Consider the following 21401-nt stretch of genomic DNA (forward strand, 5'->3'; position numbering starts at 1 on the left):
GCTTATGACACACCTGGAAGGTGCTAATAGGAGGCTAATTGACCCCGAGGACTTACCGCTGTGTCTCTATACCCTGACTGTAGTATAGATCACTGCTTCCCTTCTGAAATCAGTGATAGCAGTCCTGAGGCCTTTCTAAAGCTGTTGCTAAGTAACAAATTGCTCCTTTAACAAATACTTTCTAGGCAGCGCATGGAAGTGGATAGATAATTAAATGAGAAGGTATGGGGAATGACTGAGCTATCTTCTAAAACCTTTAAGTACAGAAGGAGGTAAATGGGAGAAAGCTTTATTTAAAGAGTGACACAGAACTGACTATTATCTTTATTGAGATAGAGTTCACTATGTAGTCTTGGCTGGCCTGAAGCTGACTAAATAAACCAAACTGGCCTCGAACTCACAGTGATCCTCCTGCTTCTGCAGGGGCCAAAGTGTGCACCACCATACATGGCTAGAGGTGATTTTCAGATATTTAAACTGCGCAAGCTCAGTGACCTGAGTTCAATCCCTGGAATCCAACTAAAAAGCCAGTGTGGCGACTCACTCTTGCAATGCCACTGAAATGGAAGATGGAGACGGAACTCGCTGGAAGCTCAGAGGCCAGCTAGCCTGGAGGAGGCAAGACAGCAGAACCCCAAGGAGAAAACAAGCAAACAAAAGCAAGATGGAAAGACAGAACCAACTTCCAAAAAGTCGTAATCTGACCTCTACACATAACATGGCACAGTACATGCAAACATACTCACACATACACTAAATCGAAAGAAACTCTTTAAATAAAACATACCAGTTAATTACCCTAATACAGTAGAAGTGTGTGTTACCTTCGTACACCGTGGTCTCTCTGGACATGTTAAATGAGCAAGGGTTAAACCCTTCTCTGCCAGTAAATAATGTGGAGCCATCTCCAAGAGACGGTTGGAAACCACAAGAGTGCAGAAGGATGAGCATAAAATGTCTTGCCATTTTTAGCACAATTTTTTATTGACCGTCCCTCTTAGGACTTGATTAAGCTGACTGTAACAGTAGCTTTAAGAAGACAGTGTTTATTTGTCTCAGAAGACAAGTCTAATCGCTGAGACTGTAGCTCATGGGGGAATACTTGTTTGGCAGCCCCAGGTGCTGGGCTCAGTCACAGCACAGGGCAGAGACTTGCAGGGAGGGCTGTAAATAGAAGCAAAGACGATTTCAGCAGGAGTGCCCGAGGGCAGTGGAGCACTCAGGCCCTCTAGAGCCCAGGCCCTCCTTCCTTCTTGTCCTCCCTCCAACAGACTGTGGGCCGCATTCGATCTCTGAGAAGTCTAGTCACAGTCTACACAGGGAAAGCCCCAAATGTCAGGGGTACATGCCAGCTGAATCAGTCTGTCTCCTTCTACTAGGAGTTATTTCAGAAGCCCCACCGCCTACACTTCTGCCTGCCTGCCTGCCTGTGTTCGTACATACATACATACATACATACATACATACATACGCACGCACGCACGCACGCACGCACGCGCGCGCGCGCGCACACACGCACACGCACACCTTTGGCTAGACTTGTCCTGATCACAGAGCTGCATCAGCTGCTGATGGTAACTTTGGGGTTTTGTTTGGTTGTTGGTTTTGAGGCGGGGAGCTAAGTAGCCAAGGCTGGCCTTGAACTCTTATGTGAAGGATGAGGACCCTCCTGCGTTCACTTCCCACGTGCTCTGATTAAAGGCCTGTGCCACCGTGCCCAGCTAGTAAGGAGATCTTAAAGCAGTCAGTCCATGGCCACTTCAAACACAGTAAAGCTTTGTTTCTAGTAAGGAGGTTAGGTGAATGGATAACTAGCAATGTCCACCTTTCTTGTTTCTGAAACATAGGATGCTAAATTCTTGAGGAAGTATTTGAGGAAAATGAAATAAAAAAGCAAATGAAATTGCTTAGTATATAATTCAAACAGAATGATTGGGTATACATTTTCTAACATTTTTCTGAAAATTTCGTATGTGAGTACTAGATTTACATCATTTCCACTCCAGCCCCTCCTGTTACCCCCCCCCATTTGCTATTAAGGTCATGCCCTCTGCTGCTTTATTGTTGTTGCGAAGAAACATGCATGCATGCATATGAAGGCCTATGTAAGCGCAGCCTGCTGAGATTTAAGGGTGGAGCTCCCTTTGGCATATGTAAGACATTCTTGAATCAGCTGTTCTGAGCCTTAGGCATAGGGATTGTGTGGGAGATGCATCAGCTGGGGCCAGATACCCCACAGTAAGTTGTTTGCATTTTGACCAGTTGGGGATTTCTGTGATGGCCTCGCTCTGCTGCAAAAAGAAGCTATGCTTATCTGTAGACATGAGAGAAGGTATTTAGAATGTGCTTGGGGTTACACTGGTTTGGGAAGGTAGCAGTAGTAGGCTCCCTAGGGTCCACCATGCTTAGGTTGTTGGCTACGTTTACGGTACAAGGCACCAATTAGGTGGCTGTAGGTTACCCCAAGATGTAACTGTCACTATTGCACCCACAGGGACATCTTTCTGTGCTGGTGGGCATAAATTCCTGTTTTAAAAAAAAAAAAAAAAAAAACATCAGTTTCTTTCAATGCAGCAAGTGCTTCCTTATGCTGGTCACTTTTTGTAAGTGGATTGGTTTGGGCTTTTGTTGTTGAGGGTTGTTGAGGGTTCTAGGAAGGGTTGGGTCTGTGGTCTCATACCATTGGCTCACCTAGATTTCACTCTCTACCCCAGGCTGGCCTAGGACTCATTAGTAGCTAGGGCTGGCCTCCAAGTCTCTGTGATCCTCACGAGTGCCACCACGTCTGGCTTATTTATTTATTACCCCTTTCTAACCAAGGCTAAGGAGGAAGGATAAATAACCAAGAGTACAAAAACTGTACATAAAACGGCATGGAGACTTTTATTTAAAGAGAACTCTAGCTCCAGCACACAGAATGCTTAGCTAAGGTGCTCTGGGTCCGTAAGATGGAAATAAAATAAGAAGAAGCAAATTCTCTTAGATTACACTTGTGTTGCTTCCCTGTTTGCACTGTATTGTACTTTTGTACAATGTGGCCCAAAGTTCTTCATCTGATAAAATCTGAGACGTTGAGAGCACAGTGCTAGACGGTAATTACAGAACAGGTTTAAAGACAACTGAACACTCCATTCCTGTTCATACAGAGAAAGTGGGGTCCAAAAGTACCAATGGTTTCCTCTTTCTTACAGTTGCTTGCTGGTCTAAGTAATTAAAATGACAACACAAACCTGAATCTACGAAGTTGAGAACTTGGAGAAATCTGTTCTTTAGTTTCTTCAATTTCTTTCAGTGATGAGGGACCCAGTGACTTGAGCAAGATTGACACCACCCTGAGCTATGTTCTGGTACAGGCAAAAGGAGAGTTATTCTCAAGTTATATTGTTGATGAGGATAAATCTATTGATTTGGGTCTAATCAAATTATTTGGAGAAATTCTAATTAATATTCCCAGTTACTTAGAACTAAAAAAAGCAAACTTGAAGCTGGACAGATGGTTCAGCAGTTAAGAGCACTTACCCACCCTTCCAGAGGACCCAGGTTTGGTTCCCAGCCAGCGCCCATCCATCTGATGTCTTCTTCTGGACCCCTCGGGTACCTGCACTCGCCAAGTGTACAACCCACACACATGCACACATATACAACATATCATTAAGAATAAATCATGAAAAACAAAACAAACAAAAACAAGAAACAAAGAACCAAAACCAAAGCATGCTGGGTGTGGTGATCCTAGCTCTTGGGAGGCAGAGGAGGGCAGATCTCCATGAGTTTGAAGACAGCCTGTTCTACAGACAGAATCCAGGACAGGGCAAGATTACATAGTGAGACCCTAGAAAGGGGAGGAGGGCACTTAAGCTTTGTAGAGGCCATCTTTTCCTTAATATACTGTCTCCTACAAACGTTTCTTTCCATGGTGCTTACAAATAAAGTTGGAAGCTGGGTGAGTGCATGCATGGTAGGCATATGCCACCGTTGTATATACTTCGATATCCTTGCCCCCACACACACACACACTTACTATTATTCATTAGGGAAATAACATTTTGTGGTGTCATTGGTCACTATGACAAGGTGGCCCTGAGTTACAACTTTTGTCCTTTCCAAACTTCAGGCCCTAGATAAGTATTTACCCTTGGCCTGCTGTGATTAGATGGGCAAGTAGGCAGTATATATGAAAGTGCTTTGTAAGTGGTGGCTGCAATAAATGATGATTTCTCCTTTAATTATTACTGATTGTTCTTGCTTCTGGTAATGTGGCATTTAAAGGTCCCTGCTTGTTTATGGTTGCTGTCTATTTTGTAGGTGTCTTTATTGAAAGCTCACAGTCACTCATTTTCATCCTCAGGATAGTTCAGAACACCTACGGCTTCTGGCTTGCTGGGCTTTACTTTCCTAACCTAAACGCATGAGGGACTTAACCAGTGTGATTGACCTTTCTGTGCTGTATACTTGCTCATAATTTCATTGTGTGATTTTTGTCAAATATGACACCACCAATAAAAAATGATTTTTTTAATTCTTTGGATGTTTTTGAGAAAGGATCTCTTTTTGTCAGCCTGGCTACATAAATACTTGCTATGTAATCCAGACTGGCCTGGAACTCACAGAAATCTGCGTATCTCTGCCTCCCGAGTGCTAGGATTGAAGACATGCACCACCACACCTGGTTTTGTTTTTGGAGAGTTTCATACATGCACACAATGTATTTTGATCATAGTCATTCCCCACTGCTCCCCTTAACTCTTCCCAGACCTCACACTGCACCCCAAATTTTGTTTTGTTTTTTTTGTTTGTTTGTTTGTTTTTTCTTTCTTTTTAGGGAATAGTTTTACAAAAATAGAAAGTATTTGTGAGATAGTAATATATTTTTAAAATTTAGTTTTACTTGTGTGTGTGTGAGTGAGTGTATGCCATGTACATAGGAGTGCTGTCAGAGACCAGAAGAGGGTATTGGATTTTTTGGAGCTGGAGTTACAAGATTTGTGAGCTGCAGATGGGCATGACGAGATGCACTCTTGACCACTCAACTGTGTTTCCAGCCCCATAGTAATATTCTCATCCCTTCCTTTTGGTCACTTTTTTAAAAGTTGGTTTTATATCTTAGCTCCACTTTTTTAAAAGCTTGTTCCCTGAGGGGACAGCAAGATAGCTAAGCAGGTAAAGAAGGATTGCCTGAGGCCAGGAGTTTGGGTAGTAAGACCTTATCTCTCAAGAAAAGGGAATCTCATTGGTCGATAGCCATTCTGAAATCCAGCCACCCAGAAATTCAAATCATGTTGTCAGAACTACCTGTCTTGGCTTGGGCCCAGTCCTAATAACCTAGAACTAGCTTCCTGATTCATCATCCTCTCTAACACTTGGTCTGCCCCCTGAGCTGCCTCCCTTTTCAGTGAGAATCAGTTCATACTTAGAGCTTTGTTCGTTTTATTTTATTTTAAAATGTTTTTGTATAGTATATCCTTCCCCGTACAACTTCATAGTCTTGCTCTCTAAAAGAAAAAAAGAAAGAATGAAAAGAAAGAAAATAAAACAACAAAAAAGGAAAGTCAAAACAGACAAACTAAAAGGGGAATTTCCAGTAAAAAAAAAATACAAAGCACATGGAGTCTGTCCTGTGTAAGCCCGCGCCACTCTGGGCATGGGACCTGCCCTGGAGTGTGGTTGATACTTCAGTTTGGTCCCCAGAATCTACGTGACGGTGAAAAGAGATAACACATTCCCTAAAAGTTTTCCCACCTGTGACCTCCACACCTATGATGTGGCTTCCACCATCTCATAATTTATGTTTCCCAGCGTGTATAAATTAAAAATAGCTTCTTGGTTGGGAAAGGACCCCATATGTCCCTCCCCTTCTCTGCACTGGGACCCTTTCTGAGAGCCTGTGCTAGTCTTGTGTGCCTGTTCCCGTCTCTGTGAATTCACAAGGGTAGCCATCCTCCTGTGTCTGGAGGAGAATGTTTTCATGGGGCCCTGCACATCTGGCTCTTTTCATCTCTACACCTCCTCTTCCCCGTGGAGCTCTGGCCCTGCTCTGCTCATTGTCCACTGTGGGCCTGCTGCACGGAGCTTCTCCAGTGAGGCTGAGAGATGCTCCAAACTTCCTTAACCCTTTTTTCAGGTTTCTATGACTTGTACTCATCCATAATTCTTTATGAGACAAACATCTCTATACTGAAAGTGAAGCTTTCATGTGTGACGAAAGGTCCACCTCCATCACAGCTCATGTCAAACCCATTGTGTAGCGGAGGACGATCTTGGATTACTGGTCTACCTCCACCTGCCAAATTCTGTATTATAAGTATGTACTACTACAGTCATCATCATCATCACAACCACCATCATCACCATCGTAATCACCATCACTTGCAAGCCACAGCAAGGAGGTCAGTGAACAACTTTTAGGGAACAGGTTCTCTCCCTTCCACTTTACATGGATTCTGAGGATGAAACTCAAGCCTGTACCTGCTGAGCACTCCTGTCAGCCCACACTTTTAACTTGTTCTTTTCCCTAATACTGTTTCTCCCTTTGGGAATTTTATTCTGGACATACTGGAAATGTGGAACAGTTTTATCTTCAGCCTAGCAAGTCTTTGCTCTTTCATTGTGCACTAAACTTCGTGCAAGTTGAATAAATCTCTTTAATTTGTCTCTCTTTTGTATTGTATGTGCATCCGTATACAGTGTATGTTATATAGAAAAAGCTAGCCAACACTTCTATCATCCTACCTGAAATCTCCTTAACCTAGCTCTCTAAGCTTACTAAGTGTAATTTATTTTAGCTAGTAAAAGATGCCTATCTTTCCAGGTACTGCAGGAGAGTTTTTCCAGTAACGGTTTGCTTACTGCCTTTTCAGCTTGCGCTAAAACAGCACCATTTTCGCCCCACACACACACACACACTCACACATTGTTCAGACTAAGTTTGGCCTTTTGTTGTAGCAACATTATTAAGTATTTAATTTTCTTATCAAATAACTGTTGTTTCATAGTAAGCCACCGTGTATATGTTGGTATCTTGATAGCACCATTTTATTTTTACATGTCTAAAGTGACTGACAGGCTCCTGTTCCCTGGGTCATACAACTCTGTGACTGCCTAAGCCAGCCTAAGGTTCCCTTCGACATGTTTATTGATTGGGCAAGCAAATAGTACAGCCAAGCCCAAAGTTAATGTGGAGGCTGGAATGGTAGCCTCGAAACCACATTATATTCACACTGAGTCATCTAGAGTAGTTAGAATCCAACAGAGTTCCAGCTCTGTGTCACTGTGTCCTTGAGAATGCATTTCATTTGTGTGCAACAATTTTCTCCCCTATAATTGAGGATTAATAATAATACCCATCACGGGGTTGAGAGGAGGCTTACACTTTCAGTGACTGCTTGCTTTTGTTTTAATGTGTGTGAGGGGGCAGGTTCTGTTCCTGCGGTGTTTTGAGACAGGCTGGCCTGGGACTCGGTGTGTAGCTCAGCCTCCCAAGTGCTGGTTCTGTGAGCACAGCCACCAAACTGGGTCTTAGCTCTTTCTCTTTGTTTGTCCCAGTTATCACATGCATTTTATTCCATCAGATTTCGTTCTGCACAATCGAAATATTGGAAGTTTTTGTTTGGTTATACAATAATACTTTTATCCTCACACAAAGTGTGCAAACTGAAGGCAGGTATCCTCTGCCATCTCATGAGATACAGTCCTGAATTACCGACTCAGCAGGCCTTTCTGCCTTATTTCCTGCCGAAGGTGTATGCATCCATTCTCAGTCTAGGAGACATGATCCTTGAGGGAAGAGACCATGTTTCAGAAAAAAACCCTAGCTTTATATTTAGGACTAGAAGAGATCGTGTATGGAAAGTATCTAGCCCATGCCTTACTCGTATTCACATTTAACCTGACAATGTAACTGACAGTTCCCAGAAATCTTAAAGTTAGCTGAAGAAGAAACATGCACTGAAAGCAAGTTATCTCAGTGAAACCTGGCGGGGGGAGGGTAGTGCTGCTGGCCATCATTTCTCTGCAACCAGTGATTTGTAGTGTAGAGACTTACAGGAAAGCTCCAGGCTAGTCAATAGAGAAACTTCTGAAAGCTTTATTAGAAAAGGACACCCCCCCACACACACACACACAAAACCATGTGTGCATGGTTTTATTCTAGAAAGCTGAATCCTGGCACTGGTCGTAAAGTAGTACAGTCTTGACATTTATACAAACCTTTCCTTTATGTTTTAGTCAAAGAAGTTTGGCAGAGATCACAGAACTTATACACACTGCTCTCATCGTGCATCGTGGGATAGTAAATTTAAGTGAATTAAATTCATCTGATGGACCACTGAAAGACATGCAGTTTGGAAACAAAATAGCTATCCTGAGTGGAGACTTTCTTCTAGCAAATGCCTGCAATGGACTAGCTCTTCTACAGAACACCAAGGTAAAAATAGACAAGGTCCACCTGTGGCTAACATGGCCATTATGTGTCTCATGCTTGGTTATGGAAGCACAGAGCTCTGTGTGTCCTGCTGCTCGGCTCCCCCTGTGTGCTTACTGAAATTGATGAAGGTGATGATGGCAGTGTCAGCATTAACTAGAAGAAATTAATGCTAGGAAACATTTTTGAAGAACAGGTATGGTGACACAAGACTATAATCTCCAAACTCTGAGGCAGAGGCAGGGGGATCATGTGTTCAAGGCTCGCCTGGGCCTCAGAGCCAGAAAACAGAGGGGCTGGAGAAAATGGCTCAGAGTTTTAAGAGCCCTGGCAGCTCTTCCAGAGGTCCTGAGTTCAATTCTCAGCACCCACATGGTGGCTCACAGCCATCTGTAATGAGATCTGGTGCTCAGGCACATATGCAGGCAGAACCTTGTACATATAACAAATAAATCTTTTTAAAATGTTTCGAGGAGGAGGAAGAGAAGAAGGATTATTGGGGCCATTCTGGGTTATAGAGCAATCTCAAGCAAGGCTGGGAATACAGACTACTAGTAGAGTGCTTGCTTTATCTGAACAACATAACCTGGAATGGGAAAAATTGATGTTCAGGTCTGTCTATTGCGGAGTCAACACAGTTGGGTCAGGACTAAGTCCCCTCCCCTCTGCATTAAGTCTGAGCATGGCATCCCCTCATAGGGAATGGGCCCTAACAAGCTAGCTCATGCACCAGGAATAGATCCTGGTCCTACTGCCAGGGGCCCCACAGATAGTCCAATCTTCATAACTGTCTCCCCCATATGCAGTGCCTAGCTCTACAGATTTGTCTAGAGTTCATGAGTTTCCATGACCTTGGTTCAGCTGTCTTGTAAATTTCTCCATCATGATCTCCCTTGTTCATGTAAGGTGGTATCTCAGAATTGTTTTGATTTGCATTTCCCTGATGGCTAAGGATATTGAGCATCTCTTTAAATGTCTTTCAACCATTTGAATTTCTTCTGTTTAATTCTCCACCCCATTTTTTTAGTTGGATTATTTGATATTTTGTTGTCTAGTTTCTTGAGTTCTTTATATATTTTGGAGATCATCCCTTGTCCAGTTGTGGGGTTGGTGAAGATCATCCCTCGTCCAGATGTGGGGTTGGGGAAGATCAGCCCTCGTCCAGATGTGGGGTTGGGGAAGATCAGCCCTCGTCCAGATGTGGGGTTGGGGAAGATCGTTTCCCACTCGTAGGCTGTCCTTTTGTCTTGTCCACTGTGTCCTTTGCCGTACAGAAGAAGCTTTTCAGTTTCAGGAGGTCCCATTTACTAATTATTGCTCTCAGTGTCGGTGCTACTGGTGTTCGATGGGATCCACATGTTAAGGCAACAGTGAGTCTTTAACTGTCCCTGGGAGTCACTGACCCCATCATCTGTCTTGCCTTTCTGTCAGACCTGCTGTAGTCTGTGAGAAGCATGGGCCTTACTTGGAGAAGGGAACACGTCCACATGTGAAAGTGTGGTGGGGTTTCAGGTGCATTGAGCTGCACCTGATAACCTGTAGGCATAGAGAGTGGGCACAATGGGTTAGGCCCAGGGGAAAAATATTCTAGATCTGTTACTTAATTGCACCTAGTCCTATTTTTTGGAAATTACCCTCAACATGGTCTTACTTTAGAAAAGGAACTAAGGCTTGATACTTTTAGGAAATTTCCTTTTGTTTCCCTGTTATTATCAGTTAGGATTTACTCTGCCAACACTGCATGAACCCAGGGTTTCACGCATGACATCAAGCAGAGCACTATTGTGCGTCTTACAGAAGTGTAGAGGAGCTGAAAGTACAGGCGTGCCATAGTGATGTAAACAAGTAACTGTGTATACTACTTCCCTCTGTGGGGATAATATTTTAAGTATCATCTTTTTCCTGAACTGTCTGCGTCAGTCACATATCCTTTCTTTCACTGTGGCTCGAATTCAGTGAAAATGGATGTTTGATTACCATCAAAACCAAATCACTTTCCCAGCCTGTGAAATCTGCACTTGGTGTTTAGCATTCAAAGGCATCACTCTACGTGTTCCAGAACCTAAGACCTCCACCATCTGCTCCATTAGGCACCGGATTTCAACACCACTACTTGGTTTACAAAGAGAAGACCAGAAAAATAGAAAAACGGAAATCTCAGCATGTCCAACAGCAAGCAGTCGCTGAAGAAAGAGAATGACAGGACCCTCCCTCCCCTTTGGGAACCCCGTGCCTCCACGGCCTGTGTGCACATCATCCCTGCACATTTGCATGTCTTTTTAGACAGCAATGTGTTTCTTCCTGAGTTGGATGGTTGTGCTAAACTTAGGCCTTTGTCTGCCCTGTGCATCTGTCCTGTTCATTCCAAACATGGATCTTCTTCACCTCGATCTTGAAAGGGCCTCTGAAGGTTCTGCAGGCTCAGCTCCAAAGGATGCTTCCCCAGCTCCCTTCCTATGAAAGAACTAGAGTACCATGTCAGTCCATGATTGCTCCCCAAATGTAGGCATTCCATAGCCCTCATTCAATCACAACAGATGAGGTCCAAATTGTGTGGGCAGTGTTCTGAAATTCAGAGACAGTAAAAGGAGACTGAGTGAGTGAGGTCAAGAGTCCTCTTTGGCAAAGCACCTGCCCATGTTCAAAACGAGCCCTTTCAGTGAAACTCGTGGGTCTGTTTTCTTCAGAACTGAATTTAAAGGAATATGAATATTTTACAACAAAGGACCTATTTTATTAAACAATAATTAAAAATGATTACTGTCTTGTTAATACTTAGATTTTATTTACTATTTTAATTTCCTTTGTAAGAAAAAATTGTCAATAAAGAGAGAAACAAATAGACACCACAGTAATGAGGGGTCAGGCAGAACGTGATGTAGAATTTGTTTATAATATATCACTGTTTTTCACAGTGACAGCCTGCTTTTGTGTGTGGGGGGGGGTCAGTATATTTAACTTGATGATTAAAGTTGTCATGTTTGCAGCAGTTATAGTATTGTATGGCTTATTCATTCTACCTGTTTCCAGTTTTCTTCTGCTGATGGATTTGTGTACAAGCTAGATGATGTGTTTTTCTGCCCCTCCAGAGGCAGACTGTTAGCTAAAGGTCTCTGCCATCAGATGAGATTCAGAGCTATTTTATAATTGCCAAGGGTAAAATTAGCACAGTCAATTATTCTCTCTTTGGCTTTTCCCTAAAGATATTAGGGGTCTTCTAGGTAATTGCCTTAGGTAGCACATAGGTTTTGAACTATCCCTGAATATGGAAATTGGTATATTAATCCTGAGACAGTAGTCTTCTTCCTATTATAGATGGAGTCACAAGTACAAATTAACAAAGTTTTGAATTCAAGAGTGACTTTAAAATCAATGATTGAGCTTTTCTTCATTCAGTTATGGAACTTTTTATTAGTACTTCATTATGTAAAAGTCCTGAACTTATGCTTTTGAAGCTGTGAGTTTCCTCACGCCATTGATATAGTTGCTCCTGTAGAATATGCAGTAATGCTCTGATCATGTACTCATTCCTGAGTCTAAACTAGTTTTTGAGCATTAAGTTATCACAGAGACATATTAATTAGAGGGAAGATCATAAAATAGAAACACTATAATTTATAACTTAAAGACTTTTTTAAGGGCAGTGGGGGAGGCAGAGGCAGGCGGATCTCTGTGAGTTCGAGACCAGCCTGATCTACAAGAGCAAGTTCCAGAACAGCCTCCAAAGCCACAGAGAAACCCTGTCTCAAAAAAACCATTAAAAAAAAAAAAAGAAAAGAAAAAGACTTTTTTAAAATGTATGTGTAGTGCGTGTACCACGTGCATATAGCAGCTCTTGGAGATGAGAAGAGGCCATCGGTTCCTCTGGAACTGGAGTTACAGAAGTTATGAGCTACCTTGTGGGTGCAGGGACCAAACCTGGGTCCTCTACAAGAGCAGTGAGAGCTCTAGACTGCCGAGCCATCTCTCCAGCTGCTGTAATTTATCATTACAGGTTCTCTTTGGTGTTTGTATAGGCTGGATTTCTATTTTAAGATTATGCCAAAGTGCAAACAAGACTATTTTATTTAGGGATTACTGTTTGCCATTCTCCGTGTATGTGTGTGTGAGACAGACAGACAGATTCCTTACTTTAAAGTGATAAGCATAACATTTAAAGCAATAAATTCACGACCCACTCCTCCCCCCCACCCCACCCCACTCCGCCCCATAGTCTTTTTCATGGAGATGAGAGACTGGGAGTCGGCCTGATCTTGTCTGACACCCAAGAGCATTGTTACGGTGGCACTCTTGGGGGCTGTTCTATTAAGCATTAGTGACTTAGAGTTCTAAATAACTGACAGCACAGATGTACCCCTTCCAGAATGATGTATCTCCTTATGTTAATTTTGTCTTCCTACAGGCATAAATATGCTGTTTACAAGGAGAACTTAGTGTAAATATGTTCAATTTATGCATGTACATCTTTTTTATATATTTGTGTTTGTGTATTGTATATATTTGTGTATATGTGCATTTGGGTGTGAGAGGGGCGGCATACGCAGTCACATGGAAAGGCCAGATGTCGATGTCACGTTACCCTCCTCAGTTGCTCTCTACCTAATTTTCACTTATTTATTTACTTCTTCACTTCGAGACAGAGCTCACTTTGTATCCCTGGCTGACCTAGAACTTACCATGTAAAACAGGTTGGCCTTGAACTCACAGAGATCTGCCTGGCTCTGTCTTCTGAGTGCTGGGATTAAAAGCGTGTACCACCATGTCTGGCCACCATGCAGGGTCTCCCACAAGCCCCAGGGAGCCTCCTTTCTATACCTCCCCTATGCTGGGCTTACAGGAATGCTCTGCCACACTGGAACTTTACATGGGTGCTGAAGAGCAAGCTTTCACCTTTGCATGGCAGGTACTGTACTGGCCAGGCCATCTCCCCAGCCCATATATTTTAAATAAACCGGCTGTGTTTGTTTGCTTGCTTGCTTGCTTGCTTGCTTGCTTGTCCTGTCTTTTATCATTAATTTTACCTTCTAATTTATATCAAAAGTGAAATCTCAAGCCATGCTGTATTATGTGAACTTAAGGCTTCCCTTCCTGTCATATACATTGAATATAGGCACTTCTGATGTTGGAGATCTACATCAGTGGTGGATCTTTGAAGACCCTAGGCTTTATCCCTAGCATTCAGGATCAGAGGCCTAATTATGACAATGTACATTTATACCTTTACAAGTATATTTTACTTATAGCAATTATTTAATTGGGTGTGGGTTTTTTGTGAGACATTGTCTAAAGTAACCCAAGCTGCCCCCAAACTTGCTTTGTAACTGAGGTTGGCCTCCTGTGTCCACCTACGGATAATTATAGTCACGTGCCACTACATGTGTAACACGGAAACTAAAAACCCAGAGATAGATACTGGGGTTCAAGATGATGGTCAGACAAGCAAAGCAGCCGGCCACTAGCTCTTACCTCTGCCTCAGACTGCCTGGCTCAGAGATCCTGGCTCAGAGTGCAATGCCCTCTCCCTGCCTAGAAACTAAATCTCCACGTTAGACCCTTTGCTTCTTCCTTTTATACCTCCCTAGTGCTGGGATTAAAGGCATGTGGTCCCAAGTACTGAGATCACTTTGTGTGAGCTGTTTCTCTTTAGGACTGGATCACCTTCCTGTAGCTCAGTGTGGCCTTAACCTAGCAGAGATCCATCTGCCTGTCTCCTGAGTCCCAGAATTAAAGGTGTGTGCCACCACAGCCTGGCTCTATGGCTAGCTAGTATGGCTGCTTGGGATTAAAGGTGTGTATCACCACTGCCTGACCTCTATGACTTGTGGCTAGCTTTGCATTCTGAACCTTCAGGCAAGCTTTATTAAATTATAAATAACATATCACCACACACACACACACACACACACTCAGAAATTATTGTATTAATACCTTAGGCCTCTTCAGTTTTGACACCCAAGATTAATGTCGGGCCCTGCGTATCACCCATTTGTGTATAGATATTCATGGCCAGACTAATTGATGGCACAGAAAGTAAGTAGACTGTTAGGTGTTATAACAGTGAGAGACCCTCCCTGTGCCAATTAAAAGTCAAAATACCATTATGAAAATATGAAAATACTTTGGAACTCTAAAACAAATTATTTCTTCTGCTCTTTCCTTATCATTTGCTGACATAGATACATATTAAATAGACTTCATTTTCTGAGTCTGCTTCCTTGGGTTTTAAAGTAATAAGTTATTAATATATGTAAAGTATGCTAAAAAAAAAAACTAGAAAACTACTACTACTATCATGTCTTTTAAGTGTATTACCTCATTAAAACCTTTAGTGAAAACAGTATAGTACAGTATTTGTTTGGCAGAGCCCTCGTGTAAAGTAAATGTTTCTTTCAAGGTCTGGCAACAAAATGAAAGAGGCAAAAAGCGTGAACCCAAAACACCCGGGAAAGCAAAACAAAGGCCCCGCGTTCTGCAGAGCACAGCTTCTGAAATGTGTTGAGCTGAGTCCACACTGTGATTGGCCACACTGGCTGCAGTAATCTTTTTCTCTTCCTTTGTCTTTTTCTTTTTTTAAAGACACAACTGCATGTAGCCCGGGCTAGCCTTGAACTCCCTTTGCAATCAAGGATGGCGTGGATTTCAGATCCTTTCGTGTCCACCAATCACTGTTATTGCAGGCCTACACCACCAAGTCCAGGCACAGCGCACAGCAATCTTACACATTTACCCAGCTCCGTTCTTATGAGCCCTTCCGGAAGTCAGTTTTTATGAAATCAGCGTTGCCTCCTTCCGTTTCCACTGGCGTAAATCGTTTGAAGCTATAGGAGGAAGGAAGCTGTGTTCAAAGCTGAAGTGTCCCTAACCCTGTGCCTTGTAACCATCTTGATGACAACTTCCTGCGTTGGGCGTTTATGAACAACTGTTGGACAGCTCTGCCTGTCCTCCTCCTTTTTGAATGATAAGATGGCGTTTCTAACGTTGTCAAGTAACCAAGCTCTCGTAGGCCATCTCTTTATAACTCTGCTGTGCTAGAGAAGTGTGGTTCCAGTGCCAAACAACTGACTTGTGGAGTAGCTGCAAACTGCAGTGCATTTGTAATCAGATGCCTGCTCTGTTCTACCAGCATGAGAAAGAAATCCTAAGGGAATTCGAAGGATCAACTAAGACCACTTTTCATTAATAGCTCAGTTGTATTGATATAATTTTTGTCTTAGCTTTTCTATCATTTTCTTAACTTTATTAGAGTTGGAAACACTCAAGGAAAAAAAAAAAAAAGTCACTACCGGCCAAAGTTGGCTTTATAGAGTCTAAGCCCAGGAGCAGATTTTATTTATTTAGCGATAGTGACTCGGGGAGAGCCCTTGTGGCAGCTAATGACCTGCTGGAGTTGTGTGCCCAAGGCAGAGCTTAAGGCCATTAGTCCATCAGGTCATTAACTGACAAACGCCTGACCCCAAGGTGGGTCTGATTCTGTGACTGTAAAAACATTAACGTGGGTTCTCAGAAAGGATGGCTGTGCCACGGACGCTTCTTTTTAAGCATTTGGGGAATGCATATGATTATTTGTTGCTATTCATACAGTTTGTCTTTCTCTCTCTCCCTCTGTCCCTCCCTCCCTCTCTCTCCCTCTCTTAAGACAGAGTCTTACTGTGTGGCCTTGGCTCTCAAACTTGCCATCCCCCTGTCTCATCCTCCTAGGTATTGAGATTTTAGACTTATGCCATCCCACCCAGCTGGGCATCCCTAATCGCCTTTGTTCTGGGGCCATTTTCAGACAGTAGTCAGTCAGCAGACTAGGAAACCAGGTAGTACTTGTTTTATAGAGGTGAAGTATGATAGAACAGAGCAGAAAAGTAAAGTGTGGAACTGGCTTCGGGGTGGCTGCTGCTGCTGTTTAAGGCAGAGTCTCAAATGCTGGGATTATAGTGTAAGCCACCACATCCAGTTTACACAGCTCAGGGATCAAATCCAAGACTTCACGGTGATACATGCTTTTAATCCTAGCACTGTGGTGGCGGGAACAGACAGATCTTTCAGGTTGCGGTTAGCCTGGTCTATATGAGGCCAGCCAGAGCTACATAATAGAGACCTTGTCTCAAAAATAAAGCCTGGCAGGTGTGGTGGTGCAGCCCTTCAATCCCAGCACCCAGGAGGCAAGGGGATCTCTGAATTAGAGGAAAGCCTGGCCTACTCTACAAAGCAAGCTCCGGGAAAGGCAGGGCTACACAGAAAAGCAACAACAAAACAAAGGGCCTTGATGCATGCTAGGTGAGCAGTATACCTTCTGAGCTGTACCCTCAGCTTGAGCGGTTTTCCTCCTCTCTTATCCCACACATCCTTCTCTTCCTCTCTCCTGTTCTCTTTCACTTCTACTACTACTCTCAGAATTTGAAGTTTAAGTCAGCCATCTCTTTCTGCAGACTACTTGTCAATCCTGCCTGGCATTTGTGGCACCTTAACAGTTAACTCATAAATGCTGAGAGAGTGTTTTCTTTATTTAACAAAATCTCAATCGTCTGATTTTACAATAAAGACTGTGGAGCCAAATGTTGTGGTAAAAGCCTGCTGGCCGAGAGAGGCCAGCTGACCTTCTTCCTCGGCCAGTGTCCCAGAAGCATCCTCTCCTGTGCCATCTCAGACAGGGCTCCTCAAACTGAATGTCCCTCCCTTCTACTTCCTGCGCATCTCTCTATCCATCCTCCTGACTCCCTCTTAGTCTCTGTGGTTTTTTAGTAATCTCACGTTCACTTCCTGCCAGCTGGTTGCTCGCTCCTCGTCTTGACCTGTGGTTGACTTTATTTAACCCTGTTTGCAGTATTCAGGCAGAAAGCTCTTGGATTAAAGGTGTGTGCTGGAAACAGGTTTTTCCAATAAATAACAGTCTTGGGATCATCTGTGATCAGCTATCCTGCAACAGTTTTCCTCTGTGTTGGTCCTTTGGCCACTGCCTATTTGCATCCCTTATCATCACTCTGTAATAAACTCTGTCTTGACAATTTGGGTGAGAAGAGGAAACCATATTATAAACTCTGTAGGAGCACAGGACCAGGACACATGTTTAGACAACATGGCACTATTATGGACATATAGTTTGGACCAAGATGGCTAACAGTGGGCATTTTGGAGAGCTGTGATCCAGAAAAGATGGCTGACATCTGATATCCCAGGCAACCTTAAGGCAAGCAGCGATAGAATCCATCATATAACTATTTATGGCTTAATGACACCTTTATATAGGTTTTATTTATATAGGTGTGGCCTTGAAGCCATAGGTATGAGCCCTTGCTTTTTTCCTTCACCGGTCTGCATCTTTGTCTGTGTGTAGTCTTTGTGTACTATCATGTGCTTGGGTGTCTGCCTAATGGTCTGTGTTGGAGTGATATCTTGTTTGTACTCTACAAATAAAGCTTACCTGAAGATCAAAGGGTGGAGCCAGCTATTAGATAAACATAGAGGTTTGAAGGTCTGTAGAGACAGACAGGAAGTGATGTCGGGCAGAGAGAGGAAGTGATAAAGAGGGAGGAGATAGAAGCTCACTCCCTTTTCAGTCTGAGGATTTCGTAGAGGTGAGAGCTTTAGTGGCTGCTGCTCTGCTTTTCTGATCTTTCACCCCCTAATATCTGACTCCAGGGTTTTATTATTAAGGCCTATTAGAACTTGTGTTACACTATGAATAACACCTCCTCACCTCCAGTGACTCTCTGCTTTTGTGGTTTTGGAGCTTAGAACCCAGTCTGGCCTGTATATCTATCCCAGACCAGCCAGTGGACTGCAGAGCAAAACCCTGTTTCAACAAACAATAAAACAAAAGTAATAAAAAACCAATTGTAGATCTGGGGTTAGCTTCATACTAGGGGATATGTATGTGCTTAGCCTGCACAAGATGCTATGCTACCCCTCCGAGAAAATTCCAACTGTGTATCTTAATAGTCTGAAGAGTTTCTGACCACAGAGTATCCCAGAGTATTATGCAGCCAGCCCCAAATTTCTACCATGTCGTTGTCTTTGAGAAGGGAGGAGAACTCACTAGTTTTTGTAGCATAGTGCCAGGAGAGCACACTATTTGGAGTTCCCTTGAAGCCTAGGGGTTTAGAGAGCTGTAAAGGTGTTTGGGAAAAATACATGTATAGTTTTGGACAAGCTGTGTGGGTTTTAGCACAAGAGTCATGCCTATATTTCCAGACCCCCTTTTACAGCACAAACCTACGGATGCTGTGGACTTGCAAACGTCTGCCTCCTAGGGTGGTCCAATTAGAAACTGACAGCTGAGCTGTGTAAGTGCACGTGTGATGTGTGTAGGCCTTATTGTGAGGTTGCACATTAAAAACATTGAAAGCTACTGTGCGAGGCAGCATGCCACCATCTGTCACCACACGTCTGAGAAGAAACACTGTAAGCAGCATGGGTATCATCATCTGCATTAAAGAAAATAGGCAGGTCACTGAAGCAGGCACTGAGTGTGGCTCCTAGATACATGGACTTCTTTCCCATGGTTTCAGAATTACATTTTTTTTTAAATAGCCATTCAGGTCTCAACACCTACTTATAGTCTTTCTAGCAATGCAACTTTCCTATAAGCATCTCTTATATTTTGGTTGTGAGCCTAGCCTTTAACAGCTGAGCCGTCTCTCCAGACCCTTCCATAAGCCCCTCATTTTCCCCTTTTATGCAAATTTTTAAGGTTTTAAAATTGTCTTTTTTTTTTTTTCTGGAACCAATTCGTCATTTAAATTGGCGATTATTTGGCCTTGGTCAATGGTAAATAGTCAGTGGTCAATGGCAAAAAAAAAAAAAAAAAAAAGCCTTTATTCAAAAAGTAGGAATTTTTTTTTTGTATTGCTTTTGTTTTTTTAAAGGTTTTAGGTAACAAACTAGCTGTTTTAGCAGTTGTTAATTTTACAGTGCAGCTGGACATGATGGCTCATAGCTGTAAAAGATTGATGCAGGACAATGTAGCAAGTTTGAAGCCAGCCTGAGCTACGACGTAATGAGACCCTATCTCATACAAAATAGAAACTAGAGAACTGTGAATGGAAATCTCATGTAAATGTACATATGTCTGAACTTGGAGCTGTTGTTGGTAATCTTAGATAAGTAAAGTGAGAGCCAGAGAAATGACCTGGACTGACTAAGGGCTTGCAGCTCTTCTGTATGCGGCTGTCTTAATGATCTAGACAAAGAATGTGTCCATTGAATACAGTAAAAAGTATGTAAGATGTGATAAAATCGCATATTAGAATTCATTTAGACATGATCCCTGACCACTCCCTTATAAGGGAAAGGTTTTTTTTATTATGAATAAGAGAGAGAAACTATCCAGAGACATCTAGAAGAATCCAAAGCAGAAAGGAAGAAGTAGCCTGGGCATGGGCCAAGCCCAGGGAGGGACTGGACAGTGGAGACAGTAGGAAAGCAAGAGATAGAGAATAGCAAGTAGCTGGGTTATAAGGAGAGTGAGCAGCAGTAGGGGAGGTTAGGAGGCCGGGTGGACGTGGGATGTCTAACAAGTACTTGAAGTAGAGACTGAGAGAGCCTGGAAGCCACCACAGGTGCCATAGGGCCCTTCTGCCAGAGGGAAGGGAAATGACTCCTTTGGGCAGACGAGAGCCAGTCTCACAAGTCCCTGAGGAGTGCTGACTTTGATGAAACTTCCAGAAGTCCTCCAGTCCCGCTTGAGCTCATTTCTGGGTGTGTGGGCTTCCTGCAACCTAATGGTGATTGATGGTGTCTGAACCACCAACCTTTTTTTTTTTTTTTTTTTTTAACTTCAAAATACAGATTTATTGATTAAGGATTATTGGGTTTTTTTTTTTTTTTCTTTAACACACATCAGGGTTTGTTTACCCCAATACTTTAAAAAAAGTATAGCTCTTCTTAGCACCAGAAGGACTCTTAAGGCAGCAAGGCAGTTTCTTGGGTCTCCAGAGCTGGAGGGTGCCTGTGACAGGCAGTTTCTTAGGTTGGAAAAGCCATCCCTGAAGAAAATAATTATGCAGTGGGATGCAAATTCGGTCACAAATGGTCACCTGTGTGTGCCTAGTCATTTGTTTGAAAAGGCTTGCTGGTACATTTCGGCTTAAAAACAAACAAACAAACAAACAAAAACCCTGTCTGACAAAAGACACGGAGAGAGACAGAGAGAACAGGGCTGGTGATGCTTGATGTGCAAGCCATGTGAGGGTTCCCACACCACAGTGGGGACCCTGCTGGACTTCCAGTCAGACTGCATTGTTCTCCAAACATCTAAGACAAGAGATGGACCAGGTTTCTTTGCTGGGTGAGGTGTATGCCTCCCCCCCCACCCAAGCTGGGCTCCTCTTGAGCTGGGTAGGGGAGGAGACAGAAAACCCTAGGAATCGATCATTAGCAATCGATCATTAGTTAATTGGTTTTGACCACACTGGAGGGAAGGTAATGCCACCTGGGCTTCTGGGAAAGCAGGGGAGTGAGCAGGTGTTCACTGTTCCATTAGAATAGGAAAACAGACAATGACCTACAAGCTGATGCTGTCCCTGCAGACCCAGGCTGGCCTGGCGGCTGAGCTGGGGGACCCCAGCCTGATTCACAGTGATTCAGGGTTGCTTACTCCGATGCGGGGCAGCTGTGTGTCCGGGCGCCTACACTGTAGTTGCTCCGCGTTCATCTTGGTGTACAAGTCCTAGATGGCGCTGATGGTGGCTGTGCAGTTGACCAGGAAGAGCGGGATCTTCCCCGGGCACTCCTCCTCCGTGACGTTCTGCCCCTTGGAGAGCGCCTTCGGGCAGTCAGACTTGTAGGGTGCTGCATACAGTGCTTGAAGATTTTCTGCACTAGCCAGCCGTGGTATTTCTTTAGAGCCCTCTCATAGGCCTTGTTTACGCGGCCGAGATTGGGGTTCTCATCCCGCTTCCCGTCACAGATACTCTGCAGGAACACCTGGATGAAGCGCAGGCCCCTTTTAGCCACAGCAGTGCCAGCGCGGCCCCCACTTCGGGCCACTCTG

At 43.4% G+C, this 21401-nt stretch overlaps 1 protein-coding gene across 1 annotated transcript in view; it reads left to right on the forward strand.

Annotated features, from left to right (window-relative positions):
• The window catches only part of Pdss2 (decaprenyl diphosphate synthase subunit 2), a 167033-nt gene that overhangs the window by 81733 nt on the left and 63899 nt on the right, over positions 1–21401 (forward strand). The window contains exon 3 of the mRNA XM_051175586.1: positions 8224–8422. Coding sequence (XP_051031543.1) covers positions 8224–8422 — 199 coding nt within the window. The remainder of the gene's footprint in view (positions 1–8223; positions 8423–21401) is intronic.

The sequence above is a fragment of the Phodopus roborovskii genome, unplaced genomic scaffold (assembly GCF_943737965.1).
Source record: "Phodopus roborovskii unplaced genomic scaffold, PHOROB, whole genome shotgun sequence".
In the NCBI taxonomy this organism is placed as follows: domain Eukaryota; kingdom Metazoa; phylum Chordata; class Mammalia; order Rodentia; family Cricetidae; genus Phodopus; species Phodopus roborovskii.